The sequence below is a fragment of the Phocoena phocoena genome, chromosome 10 (assembly GCF_963924675.1).
Source record: "Phocoena phocoena chromosome 10, mPhoPho1.1, whole genome shotgun sequence".
Classification (NCBI taxonomy): Eukaryota; Metazoa; Chordata; class Mammalia; order Artiodactyla; family Phocoenidae; genus Phocoena; species Phocoena phocoena.
The window spans coordinates 85860173-85874811 of record NC_089228.1 but is presented as its reverse complement, the minus strand read 5'-3'; the positions used below and the strand labels follow the sequence as shown (position 1 = coordinate 85874811).

Sequence of the window (14639 nt, the reverse complement as noted above, 5' to 3'; positions counted from 1 at the left end):
ACTAATAACATAGGCTATGTATGAAAGCAACAAAGAAGTACTTCAAAGAACTTAAAACATAAGGAAATATAGTATCATCTACTTTTTGTTTTTGCTTTTTCAAGCAGTGTCTCATCCCCAGTCTTCTAAAGATAGAATCTCTTCCATACTGATCAGTAAGGCTGACCATAGGGGTACAAGGCCAGCATATCCACTCCCACTACAGTGCTTGGCTCAGAGCTGCACATTTGATGGAAGCTAGTTCAGCTAGAACTTTCCCCAAGACTTCTCAGCTAGAGCTGTGGGGAAGATACCTTCCTCTCATCGGGGATTTTAAACTTAGAGGTTGAGTCCTGGATGGCCAGTGTCTTCCACTAGGAGAGAGAGCAACATCTAGACCTCTTGGTCCAGCTCTTTCCCAGGTCTATCAGTTACATGAACCCATAAAGTCTCCTTCTTTTCTAAAGATAGCTGGAGTTGGACTTTTGCCACTTAAAAGTAATAATTAACCTTATTGAATATTTACCTTCCAGCCACTGTTTTTCACTTTATATGCACTAAGACTTGTTGAATCTGCATCTCCCAGTGAGGCTGTGTCATTTAACAGGGAAAAATAATTCTAAAGTAAATTTTTAAAAGTAAAGGTGTCAGAAAAATAGTCAAGAAACTGCTAGGGGGGAAAAAAAGTACAGAGGGAGGAGGTACCCTTCAGATATAAAAATGTATTTTTAAACTACAGAAATTAAAACAGTATGATATCAGAACCAAAAGAGACAGATCAATGAAACAGAAGAGTAAAGAAACAGACTCAAGCAAAGATAATAATTTAATGCATGATAGAGATGAATAAAGGACGGAGTAATCAACAATTGTGTTAGCACAATCCCACGGCAATGAGTATTCCATTTTTGCAGGGAATCCATACTTAGCCTAGGTGACGCTGACTTGAAGTTGACATTACCAACAACAGGTCACTGGATCACTATCATGCTTTATGTCAAAATGATACAAGATGAATTAGAGAGTTAAATGTCAAAAATAGAGCCATGAAATTAACAGGACACATCTTAAGTGAATATTTGTTTAATCTCAGAGTGGGAATGATATTTCTAAGGAAAACATACAGGCAGAAACCACAAAAGCTGACGCACTTAACTACACAAAAATTTAAATGTTTCTGCATGGTTAAAAGCATCAGAAACAAATTTAAGAGAAAAATAAATAACCACAAGAATCACTTGACACATGACAGGCTACTGTCTTTAATAAATAAGCCATTTTCCACATCAAGATTAGTATCGTAATAGAAAAATGAGCAAAATACACAGGGAAGGGCTTCCCTGGTGGCGCAGTGGTTAAGAATCCTTCTGCCAATGCAGGCGACATGGGTTTGAGCCCTGGTCCTGGAAGATCCCACATGCTGTGGAGCAAACTAAGCCCATGTACCACAACTACTGAAGCCCACATGCCTAGAGCCCATACTCCGAAACAAAGAGAAGCCACCGCAGTGAGAAGCCCGCGCACCGCCATGAAAAACAGCCCCCGCTCGCCCCAATTAGAGAAAGTTCGCACGCAGCAACAAAGACCCAAAGCAGCCAAAAATAAAATAAATTTATGAAAAAAAAAAAAAGACATAGGCAATTCACAGAAGAGGCAATAGAAATAGTCAATAGACACTTGAAATATATTTAACCTCATTAATAGTAAATCAATCGTTTAAATGTCTATTAAACCAATAACAAAATACCATTTTCACATATGAAATTGGCAAAAATGAAAAAATAATTTTAAAAAATAGACCATAAAAGTGAATCCATTTCCAAATCTGAATATAAAGAAATTTCAATGAAATACATGAACAATTAAGGATATTAACCCTTTCTTGGTCATGTATATCTTCCCTGTTTTTTCCTTCTTTATTTTTATTTGTTTCTGGGCCAAGGGGATTAGACTAGCAGGGCCAGGGCTGAAGGGATTTGCCAGGTAATGGATCACATACAAGGAGATCTAGCGTGTAAGAATATATATTGAGGATGATGGAGGCCAGGTTTCTCACTGTTGGAGAAAGGAGCTACAGATACACACATGGAGAAAGCTAGAATAAATCCTGTGCTGATGGGTTGAACTGGAGATGTTTTTGTGTGAACTCAGGGTTTTAAATAGGTAAACAGACAGACACAAAAGCCAACTTCAAGTGAAATCTGGGACAGTTTGAGCATCCAGATAAATAATGTTAGTAATGTGATATAAACCACTGAATAAAATAGGAATCCATGACTGTATACTAATATAAAGAAATAGATAAATGGGGAATAAGGAAAAGCTCTACCTTACAGCAGAATGCTAACTAATAAATGTAGAAGGAATGATGGAATCAGATAAACAATTTGGCAACAATCAAAATTATTTCAGGCAAGAATAAGCAATGGATGCTAAAAAGTTTGAGGAGAAACAGGATATTTACATTACTTCAATATATCTCCTCACAAAATATTTACTTACTAATTAATTTAAAAAGTAGAAAATATTTATTAACTTTCCAATATAAAAATGTGGCAGACACCATCTTAACCAAGTGATAAAATTAACATCAATAGGACTTCTGCTTCCAGAAGTGGGTGTACTTTTCCCTATTCTTCTTGCTAAATACAACTCAAACCCTGGGCATTGTATTCAGAACGAATATAAGATGACTAAAGGTGGAGATAAGTATGCAGATTGGCTAAGAAACTCAGGACCTGAAGAATAACACTGTGGTGAGTTCTGTGGATTTTCTTTTTACTTCATATATCCCAAACTGGATAATGGAAAAGCCAGCCACCAAGAAACTCCAATGGGTAGAGACAGAACAAAACAATGCCACAACAAAAGCCTGCTCTCTCTAGCCAGAGAATCAGGAAACGGACAGCCTAGCAAGACAGAGGACTTCTACACAATAACCTTTCTCCTCCAGGTAAACATCACAGAAAAACCTGTGGTCCCACCCTTCCTCACCACCAACTAAGGTCTAGTGGGGAGCCTAGACTTGTCCCCTCACCAGGCTGCGGTAAGGTGCCCCAGCACCCCAACTTCAGTGGTATCAGACAAGGCTAAGGAGGGAGCCAGGACTTTCATCCCTCCCATCCTGCCCCCTACCCCTACCCTTTGATGTCAGTGAGACCATGAGGAGAGCCTAGGCATCCAATCCCAGCTGGCAGTAACAAGGAATCTCTCCACATCCCCACTGGGGAGGGGGGCAGTGTCAGAAAAAGCCCAGGAGAAGTCAGGACATCCACCTCCAGCCAGCAATAAGAGGCCACCTCTGCCTTCTGACATCAGTAGAGGCCATGGTGAGGAGTGGCAATTAGGCACTCCTACCCCTCCTGGCCAGAGAGGCATCAGGGCAGGCCCAGTGGGGAGCCTTGAATTCTAACCCCAGCTGGCAGTCAGGAGGCATTGTCCCCTGACCCCTTCCCCGACCGGAGTGGTATCAGAAGAAGACAACTAAAACAGGAAGTTTAAATAAGATCCAGAGTCTCATAACCTAATACCTAAGATGTCCAGGTTTCAATCAAAGATCACTCATCATACCAAGAACTAGAAAGATGTCAAAAGGAATGAAAAGAGATAATCAGTAGATGCCAGCATTGAGATGGCAGAATGTTTCCAATTATCTGCCAAATATTTTAAAGCAGCCATCATAAAAATCCTTCAGTGAACAATTACGAACACAGTTGAAACAAACAAAAGTCAAAGAAATAGAAGATATAAAGAACTGAATGGAAATTATAGAACTGAAAAATACAATAGCTGAAATAAAAGTTCAGAAATGGTACAAGTTGACATCATGTGCCTTCTGGTAAGAGGCAATGAGAAGAATACAGCATCACTTCAATGGTCTATAATATTTCTGCCCAAAAATAACCTGCAGGAGAGTCTGATCACGAGGAACCATCAGACAAAACCAAATGAAGGTGCATTCTACGGAGTTACTAGACTGTACTTTTTCAAACTATTGAGGACAATAAAGACAAGGTAGGCCTGAGGAACTGTTACATGTTGGAGGAGATCAGACAACTAAACACATGCTCCTGGAACCATAAAGTATATTGAGACAACTGGTGAAATTTGTAAGAGCCTGAGGATTGGGTGATAGTGTTATTTCAATGTTGATTTCCTGATTGTGATTATTATACTGTTGTTATATAGATACATATAGTAGTTATATATATGTATATACATGGTGTCCTTGTTTTTAGGAAATATAGTCCCTCCTTATCCATGGTTTTGCTTTCCTTGGTTTCAGTTACCCATGGTTCAAAAATATTAAATGGAAAATTCCAGAAATAAAAAATTCATAGTTTTAAAATTGGGCGCCATTCTGAGTATCACGATGAAATCTCGAGCCATCCTGCTCTGTCTGCCTGGAACGTGAATCATCCCTCTGTCCAGTGTATCCTGCCCATTTGTCTCCACTATTAGATCTACTATCAAGGTAGCTCAGTGCTTGGGTTCAAGTAGCTCTTATCTTTCTCAATAATGGCCCCAGGGCTTTCCTGGTGGCGCAGTGGTTGAGAGTCCGCCTGCCGATGTAGGGGACACGGGTTCGTGCCGCGGTCCGGGAAGATCCCACATGCCGCGGAGCGGCTGGGCCCGTGAGCCATGGCTGCTGAGCCTGCGCGTCCGGAGCCTGTGCTCCGCAGCGGGAGGGGCCACAACAGTGAGAGGCTCGCGTACCGCAAAAAAAAAAAAAAAAAAAAATGGCCCCAAAGCACAAGAATAATGATGCTGGCAATTTGGATATGCTGAAGAGAAGCTGTAAAGTGCTTCCTTTAAGTGAAAAGGTGAACACTGTAGACTTAATAAGGAAAGAAAGTGTATGATGAGTTTGATATACAGCAAGATATACAGGAAGAACTACTGTACAGTAAGAACAAACCTTCTAGCCATGAAATTGTGAAGAAGGAACAGGAAATTTGTGCGAATTTTGCTGCTGCACCTCAGACTGTAAAAGTTACAGCCACAGTGTGTGATTAAGTGCTTAGATAAAATGGAAAAGACATTAAATTTGTACAATATTTTGATAGAAAGACCATATTCACATAATTTTATTATAGTATACTGTTATAATTGTTCTACTTTATTATTAGTCATTGTAGTTTCTCTTACTGTGCCTAATTCATAAATTAAGCTTTCTATCATAAGTATGAATATATGTATAGGAAAATGCAGTATATATGAGGTTCGGTACTATCCACGGTTTCAGGCATCCACTGAAAGTCTTGGGATGTATCCCCCGAGGATGAGGGGAATTACTGTACACAAGGGTGTGTTGAAGGGTAATGATTACCACGTCAGCAACTAACTCTCAAATGGCTCAGGGGAAAATCAATACGTATACAGAGGCTCAAAAGGCAAATAGGATAAGTTATCGACAACTGGGGAAATTGGGTAAAAGGCATACAAGAATTATTTGTCTAATTTTTTCAACTTTTCTATCAGTTTTAAATTATTTCAAAATAAAAAGTTAACATAAGGAACTGGTTAAATGAATTATGGTACAGAAAAGTATGTAATGGTTTAAAATTATTCTGAAGATGTCTATTGATATGGACATGAACAGATATATGACTATATCTCTGATATGGTAAATGACAAAAAAGGCAAGTTTACAAAATAATGTGTAATTTAAAAAAAGAGAGAAAGTGCTAATAAATGCAGAGAAAATGCCTGGCATGATTTAAAGCAAAATGTTAACATTGGTTATTTCTAAGATTTTTTTTTTTACAATGAGTTTCTATTAGTTTTATAATTAGAAAAGACGAAATCTATTCTATGGGCAGTGAGGGAGGAGCAGAGCAAAGAGAGGAGAGCAACCAACCAAATACCATCGTTTTGGTTTCCTGGTTAACATACCACATTCTGTTTATTGTTGTAGAAAGAGAATAAAATCAGGGCAATAATGACCACCAATGTGAGGTACACTTGGTTCTTACAGTTCTTATAACTTAATAAGCTGGTTTTCTCAGCTTTATGCATTAGTCTCTTATTAACTTGATTAGGGTAAGTCAAAGTCATTAAAATGTAGTCACCTCTGGATGTATCAGCAAATGATAATCCCAGAACCAACAAAACTCAGACCCCGAATGTGCAGGGCTTGCTGAGATACTGCCAGCCTGTGGGGGTCTGTCTGGCATCCTTTGGGTAACCTCCCTCTCTATCCTTTCACCAAACTGGACCAATGAGTCCAGCAGTCACCAAAGAGCAGGTTTTAATAGGGAGAAAGAGAAACTCCAAAGATTCCCACATATGGAGATATAAAATAGATCACCAATCCTTCAAAAGGAATTTTTTGACAACATGATAAAAGGTAAAGTAATCCCTAACTGTCCTCATAAGTTAAAAGGGGGAGGTGTGTGTCCTCAGGACATTTCCAATGATGACATCAGTATTTGGATTAGGACCAATGCTGAGGGGAAGTATGTGTGTCCATTTAACATGCTATAAGTTAGTGATAGGAGCTTGAATGCCTCTACTAGAAAATCACTCTGCTCGGGATTGATTGTTCACACCATGAATTAGATTCTTGCTTCTCCTCTTTCCTGTCGACTTTCTATCAGGGTCAAGGAAGATGACAATCAAATATAAATGCTGTTTTTTTTTCCTAGAGGGCCTGTTAAATTGGTGAATAAGGAAGTTGAAACTAATGACTAAAAGTGATTTATGGATGATGCTAGATTTCAGTTCTGTTGTTGTTGTTTTTAACCATACTGATTTCCATACTGGATTGTCAAGACTCACTGGTAAATAATTTGATCCAATTCTGATGTCAAGAGGGAATTTAACCATTTCTCTCAAAGGTAATATTTAAGAATCATCTTTGTCACAAAGTTTTATTTAGCTATAGGACTAGAAATAGTGTATAGGGCCAGAATGGGTTCAAATAATTTGAGGATGGTTAAAGGTGAGCCATCAGCTAGTCCTACCAAGAATACAGTAGGCAGAAAAATTGGAAGGATTATCTCAAGGCATACTTCTCAATAAATACTTCCTTCTTCTCACGGTGATGCAATTTTTATACAGCACACAGAGATAAGTGGTGGAAAATAAATGGCTCATCTTAGGTGCAACCTTTCTTTATAAGAACAAATAAGATTTAAATTTAAATGCTCTCAAATATTTTTCAAACTATCATTAATATAATGAAAATATTTCAACGATATTATTTAAATTATATATGTTCAAGTTGTGCTAGAGGAGACATATAACCCCAAATATTAATGTTTTATAAAGATATATAAATGACTCTTAAAATTACTATTTCAATATCTGTTAGGACCTTTGTTTGTCACCTATGAGAAAAAGTTAATGCCCAAGGAAGAAAAAAAAAAAAATCAAACTTCTTACCTCTTTGTAGTTAACAGTCCTATCCTGAAGGTGGAGAAACTCCAGAGCTCTGTGACCTGAGAGAAATAAATACATAAATCAATTAAATTCAACTATAACTGAAAACAGAACTTCCTAGAGATCATTTTAAAAGGAAAATACATAATTTTGTGGTTGTAACTGTCAAGGAAGCGGGAAATGAAAGTTAACTTTGTACTAGTAATTTTCATTAGCTATAATTAGATTCAAACAATATTTATATTGTTATAATACAAATCAAAATTGCATGATGATTTAAAGTTTCTGCTTAACTAGCTCTTATGACCTTGGGTAAGTTACTTAACCTCTCCAGGCCTCGGTTCCCACCTATGTAAAATTAAGTAAATAATATCTACCTTACAGGTTAAGAGAATCACAGAAAATAAATGCTAAGTGAGGAGCTCATGGCTGACACATGGCAGGAACTCAATAAACAGAAGTTGTCATCACCATATTTTGCAGCCCACTGGGGTAGATAAACCCAAGTAGGAAATACAATACAGGGCCTAAACCATGGACTGAATCAGTGTCCCTTAAGTGTTTCCTCATCACTGGACTACTTCAGAAGGACAAAAGTCTCAAAAAGCCACCTGCTCCACCCACACGCCCACACCCTGAATCCCCTTAGAATCAACGAACACTAATTATGAAGAGACATTCAGAGGTGATACCTTATTTCTACTGGAAGTCACATCCAATTTTTTTTTTAATTCATACAACAAAAATATAGCCACTACCATATTATAAGCATTTATACCATAAGAGAGACAAGGTCACAGCCCACAAATAACCTGTATATAGGATTCCAGTGATTTATAAACCCAAATCACTGAATGAGGCCAATTCTAATAATTAACTCACATAAATGTCAACCATCCACACAGGCCCTACATAAGAGGTGAAAACAAGAACCAGGATTTTATGAAATCTAAGTTATTAGTAAATAAGTGTTGTTTTAATCGCCTTTTATAGAAAAATATTCAGTATGCAGATTAGGAGTTGCCTTCAATTATGTCCACATAAACATGTTTATTATTTTTTATTACGTTTTATATTGAGCATATATTAGATTAATATATATTAACATATTATTAGCACCTGTTTTGCAACTACTGAAGAAACATAATTATCTGATTTTTAAAAATTTTTTAGATTTCATGTCTAATTTTTAAAATCCAAAGATTAAAAACTTGAATATTCCCACTTATATTTGTTCCTCTTTGGCCCACTGCTATAATTTCAGCAATTTCATTTTCAGAGAACTTAGATGTGCAAAATAATTTAGAATTCATTAAGAAGTTCAGCCCCCTCACTTTGCAGAAGAAGAAGAGAGAGAGAAAGTGAATTGTTCAGAGTCACCCATGTAGTTTACAGCAGAGCTGGTACTAGAACCTAGGTCCAATTTCCTTTTCCACTGTCGCCTGACTCCCTTTTAGCAATAGATGTTTGGGTTTCTTAATAAATTTATTTTATTTATTTATTTTTGGCTGTATTGGGTCTTCGTTGCTGCGCGTGGGCTTTTCTCTAGTTGCTATGAGCGCAGGCTACTCTTTGTTGCGGTGCACGGGCTTCTCATCGCGGTGGCTTCTCTTGTTGCAGAGCACAGGCTCTAGGTGCGCGGGCTTCAATAGTTGTGGCTTGCGGGGTCTAGAGCGCAGGCTCAGTAGTTGTGGTGCACAGGCTTAGTTGCTCCGCGGCATGTGAGATCTTCCCAGGCCAGGGCTCGAACCTGTGTCCCCTGCAATTGCAGGCAGATTCCTAACCACTGTGCCACCAGGGAAGCCCAGCAATAGATGTTTAATGGAAAGAACGCTGGACCAGCTGTCAGGATATGTAATTCTTGACCAGGTCACTAACAAGTGAGCTGTGAAAACTCCCTGGGATCAGTTTCCTCTGCTGTAAAATAAAGGAACTGGACTCAGTGACCTCTAGTGTCCTTTCAGATCATAGAATTCTGTGATAATATAGTTCTTGCCCAGCTGAGCTCAATATTCTAGGTCTGTTTTGCATTGATAAACTTTTATATTTTATTTGTAATCTTGCTCTGTTTTGAATCTTCTGGAAGTAGCATAACTATAAAATATTGTTATTGTTTTTATCTAAAGAGTTAAAAAACATTACAAATACATTTTGTCCAAGAAACAACTTTTTGTGTTACCATTTACCTCTATCCAGGTAACTCAGCCTTTGCCCCTGAGCTCATAGGCACTAGCTTGCTGTACCCCTGTGTTCCCCAAATCCTGCCATCATTCTGGGCATTTCTAGTGCCAGGGACCATTCCTTGCCCTCCCTAAAGCCAACCATCTTTAAAGCCACTTGACTCAGGGGACCCACGCCCGTGGCCACACACGGTCCATTACATATACTTGGAAATGTAAAAACAAGCATAAATTCCTCACTCCTACCATATTCCACCCGTCTTTCTCCTCTCCCACTCTGTCAGTTCTTCTGCTTCATGGGAACCCCTAGTTTATCCAGTTCCTATTTCCCCACGCGGAGAAACAGCCAGGGACCCAATGACCAAAGAGGCTTCCTGTTCCTCCATGGACCTCACCCCAGCAGTCAATCCCCAATCCTGGACGACTCCATCTCTGGCTTTTTCTTCTCCACTGCCCCACGGCTCAGTGCAGCAGGGAAACTCATTATCAATACACGCGTTAGACTTTAAATCCCTTCCTTAACATTTCTGACAGATATACTGTCCTTAATACCATGACAAGGGGTCGGCACTTACCTATTTCTATGTGTGTTGAAATGCCACACGGTGAACTTCTAGGGCAGAGGGAGCCCAGTGCAATCAGCACTCCTGACCAGAATCTGAAAGTAGACATGCTCTCATTACTCCCTGCTCCTATGGTGACGAGAAATGCTCAGAGCTGCGGCAGCACGGAGTCTGAAATCCTGGCCCAGACCCACTGCTCTCCCGCTAAGCAGGTCACTGACACGGGAAACCCAGCCTCATTTCAAAATAATATCATTTTCCAGTGAACTCAACTGTTTAACTACTGTTTAACTTCACCAGAACAGCAAACAAACTCCACCTGGGAAAGAAAAAAGCGATAAACTGAAATCTAAATGCCTCCAGGTGGTGCATTCCCATCTTCTGACCCCGCTTTCCCCTGGATTTCTTTTTAACATGAAATCTGGACGGAGACACAAGCAAAGTTGTCTCCAAATATTCTTCGCTTTCTTTAAAAAAAAAAAAAGACTCACCTGTCTCTATTGATAATCAGTATATTGGACCACCTCACCTTACAAGAGCTGATTTCTCTTGCATCTCTCCACACGTACGTCTGGTTACCCTGTCTCCTTAGCCTCTGAAGCCACAAGGGCTGGGAAGTCTTTTATGACGATCAGCTGGAACCAGCTTCTCTTTCAGTATCTGGCAACAAATTCTGACACTTGTGTGGGATTGATTACACAACAGCAGCCACTCCTGGTCTTTTTATCTCTGGCTATTCTTATAGGGCTTATCCAGAGCTTGCTGCCTGGTCAGATTCCTGCAGCCCAAACAAAGATGCCAATACCACTGTCGGTGGGTGGGGAGTGGAGGGGCAAGTGGGGAGAGACAGATTTAGGACCAAGAAAGAAGGATTCAGAAAATGCTAGGTTCAGAATACACCTGACAAAGTATCCAATCTATAGCACTTAACCCATGGGAAACATTAGGTTTAACTCTTCATAGAAATGATGGTGATCTTAAAGCTCGAATTATGCATATTATACCTTAAAAACAAGAAAGGAGATTTTAAAAGAGTGGGAGGACACGGTATTCCTTCTCAGGTTAGCCAAACGGAAGAGAAGAATAGAAGATGGGATGATTTGAGACCCTCAGGTGTCTGCCAAGTTTCCTCTGTAACCCTAACTCTGCATCTGCAAAGCCCCAAGGAAAGGGATCCTAGAGCTCTCCCTCAACCCTGATGGCATGAGGCCCTGCTGCTCCTGTTTGTAGGTCAGAGGCCATAAGCTGATGTGTTTTGTTTGGCAAATAGGGTGTTTTATAAATTTAGGCCAACTTTTTTTTTCTTAATGGGGAAAATCCACATAGAAACCTAGATTTCTAGCTCTCTTTAAAAAAGCAAAACAACAAACTGGCTACATGAACTGACATTCCCATGTGATGTGACCACCACCTGAAGCTGAAGAGCCAGCAGTCTCCCCTCCACAGACAGAGGTGCCCTCCCCACGTCCTCCAGCCCGCCCCACACACACGTGTACAGGTTGCCATGCCCCTCTGGCCATCAGAGGCCACGGAATTTGCTCCCCTGTTATTCCGGGCTTTCCAAAGCCTGCAAGAGAGGGGGAGGCAATTATAACTTAGGGCTCTGGTAAGCCCAGAAGACCCAGGAGTATTCAATGAATAACAGTAAAGGGTTGCAAAGGGTCGACAGGGAAAATAACACTGCCTGAAGACAATATCTAATCAGGTTTAATAAAGCAAACCTATCCAAAAAGCACCAGAGAAAGAAATGGGTTCAGGGTTCAGTAACTAAGCCATATTAATGCCAAATTTCTCATTACATATATTTTTTGTGTTTAAGATTCAGAATGACTTAATTTTAGGTATGTAATAGAATGGGAGGGAATTATTTGCTTAGGCAGTACAGTGTGATGGTTTTGAGATAGGGCCTTTGTAGGACAATGCTGCTTGTAATGAAGATATGACTTTTAAAGGAAAGTTAAAATGGAGCTGGCAATATTAAGAAAACTACCTGACAAAGGTGTATGGAATTGTTTTTCTTTCTACCCCACGCCCTCTTTCCCTAATACAGGTGGCTTTGTTATAAAATAGAGATCATGAGTCTACCATTTAGAGCTTTTCTGGAAATAAAGACACAAGCTGAGAAGTAAACATGCAGGTATATTAAGGAATGAGTGGGGAGATACAGGCTTGAGAGCCACAAGGCCTTGGGTTTCATTTGGGTCCCTGTTCTGCTACCTTCTATTAGGGTGACCTTGGGCAAGTTACTAAAAGTTTCATTGCCTCAGTTTCCTTACTTATAAAATTATCCATAAAAATGGGGATAATAATAATGCCTACCATATAGGGTTGCCGTGAAGATCAGATGAGTATACAGGTAACATGCTTAAAAGAGACTGGTATAGGGCTTCCCTGGTGGCGCAGTGGTTGAGAGTCCGCCTGCCGATGCAGGGGACACGGGTTCGTGCCCCGGTCCGGGAAGATCCCACATGCCGCGAGCGGCTGGGCCCGTGAGCCATGGCCGCTGAGCCTGCGCGTCCGGAGCCTGTGCTCCCAACGGAAGAGGCCACAACGGTGAGACGCCCGCGTACCGCCAAAAAAAAAAAAAAAAAAAAGTGACTGGTATACAGTAAGTGTTTAATGAATGTTAACTATTATCATTCAAAAGAAATGTTCCTTTTCTAAAAGATGCATCTTAGACTTCTATTGAGTAACTATATTCCTTATTGAATTTAAAAATAAAAACTTTACACTCAGATATACAGCAATATACCTTTTATAACAGTTTAGATTGGTATATGAAGCCAACACAGGGTAGGACTTCTGAAGTGAAGGTGGGTCTCCTTGTGCAGTTAAATGAGATACAATTTTGAGGTCCAGAAACTTTTGAGATAAAGCAGACAATTTCAGCTCGCTTCTGCACAGTCTAATATGTTGCTGTCATCATAGTGCCCTTATAGTGAATGGAAGAGAGGATGGAGAAAGTGAGAATTAGAGGTAGAGGACGGGGGAAAGCCAAGGGGAAAGGAAGAAAGGTCCCTGTCACCTGGTGGTCTTATCCTTTTAAGCCCTGGTGAACACAACTGGCCAGCTCTGGGCGGGCCTAGAAGCAAGCCCGGAACGAGGAGGGAATTTTTCCCACCCTAAATGGGAACTATGCAAAGAGCACAGAACAGTGAGTTGGGGAGAAGGGCAGGGGACATGGTGAATTTCCTAGGCCCTGGGCACTTTTGCCTTGGTTGGGGTGGGGGGGGGGGAGGGTCCCTTCCTTCATAAAAATAAACTTTTAAAAAATCACATTTTACATCTGCATTGGTATAAAGGTTATTAATACTGAACGTAAAAGCTTATTTTTTTATTCTGATTTTATAAGAAGGTCAATATTTTTGTGTTCCCCTAAAAGTCCTATGGGCCCTAGGCAGAGTGGGCACCGTTTGAAATAGAACCTTGAAAAAATAATAAGTAAAAAAAAAAAAAGTAATTTTGGATCGAGAGAGGCAGCCACAGCCGACTTCACTTTTCTGGGACTTAGTTTTTGCTCAGCAGAATGGATTTCCCCAACCCTTAGAAATCAACTATCCGTAGAGCTCTCTCTGCAGGCCGTAGGTGGAAGCACACCAGCTCCCCAGTCCCGAATGTGATACCCAACCAGCTGTGGTCTCCATCAGGACTGCCTCTCACCTCCCGATTCCTTCAATAGAATACAGAACCCAAAAGTGAACCCACTCACACACAAGATTAAACACTATTTAATTAAGTGCTATTCCCATTTCTGCCAAATGTGACGGACTCAAGATTGAGTGACAGTGACGCAGCAAAAACCAAAGTCAAAATATAAAGTACCGCCTCGGCCTTTTGCAAATAAAAATCTAGAAAAGGTAAAGAGCCCACAGGCTCTGCAAAAGCCAGCAAGAGACTCTCCACTCAGCAGAGATACAGAAGGGGAGTTTTTTGAGACTAGTGATCCAATCAACGCCTAGAGTTAGGCTTCATTTGAACCCACAAATTCCGAGTATAGGCCTGCTATTTTTATTTTTATCCTCATTGAAGTTGAGGCTTCCTTGCTACTTACCGGGTTTTAGGCCAAGTCTAATTGTGATTATACCTTGGTTGATGATTTTGACAAAATGGTCCCACTGATTAGTAGGCGTCCTAACTTTAGTCTCACTAGTTGTTTGAACCAGGGCAGCTAGCATGGCTTTGAACACTGCTGAATTTAACGTACTGAGTAATGCTGTACTGAGCATATGTTAAATCACAACAAACCTATGGGGCAGGTATTGTTCCATTCTACAAAGGAGAGGAAGGAGGTTAAATAAATTGTAGAAGGTTACACAGCTTGCCAACAACAGATTCTGAGCTTAGATCCAAGTCTGTTCGTCTCCAAAGGCGCTTATATCATGGGCACCCCTGCTTGCTCCCAGTTAATGGAGAGAACACTTAGACACACACACTTAGAAAAGCATCCAGGCAGCAGAACGGTGGACCACACTGCACCCCCTCGGAGAACCCTCGCCCCAAATCCTGAGTGCACAGGAGCTATGGCAATAAAGAA

General features: G+C 40.2%; 1 protein-coding gene across 1 annotated transcript in view; it reads right to left on the bottom strand.

The window, feature by feature from the left end:
- Positions 1–10247, bottom strand: part of GPLD1 (glycosylphosphatidylinositol specific phospholipase D1) — a 46372-nt gene extending 36125 nt beyond the window's left edge. Inside the window, exons 1-2 of the mRNA XM_065885218.1 lie at positions 10118–10247; positions 7366–7421 (exon numbers count right to left, since the gene is read on the bottom strand). Of these exons, the coding sequence (XP_065741290.1) occupies positions 7366–7421; positions 10118–10214 (153 nt within the window). The 5' untranslated portion in view covers positions 10215–10247. The remainder of the gene's footprint in view (positions 1–7365; positions 7422–10117) is intronic.
- Positions 10248–14639: the final 4392 nt, after the last annotated feature.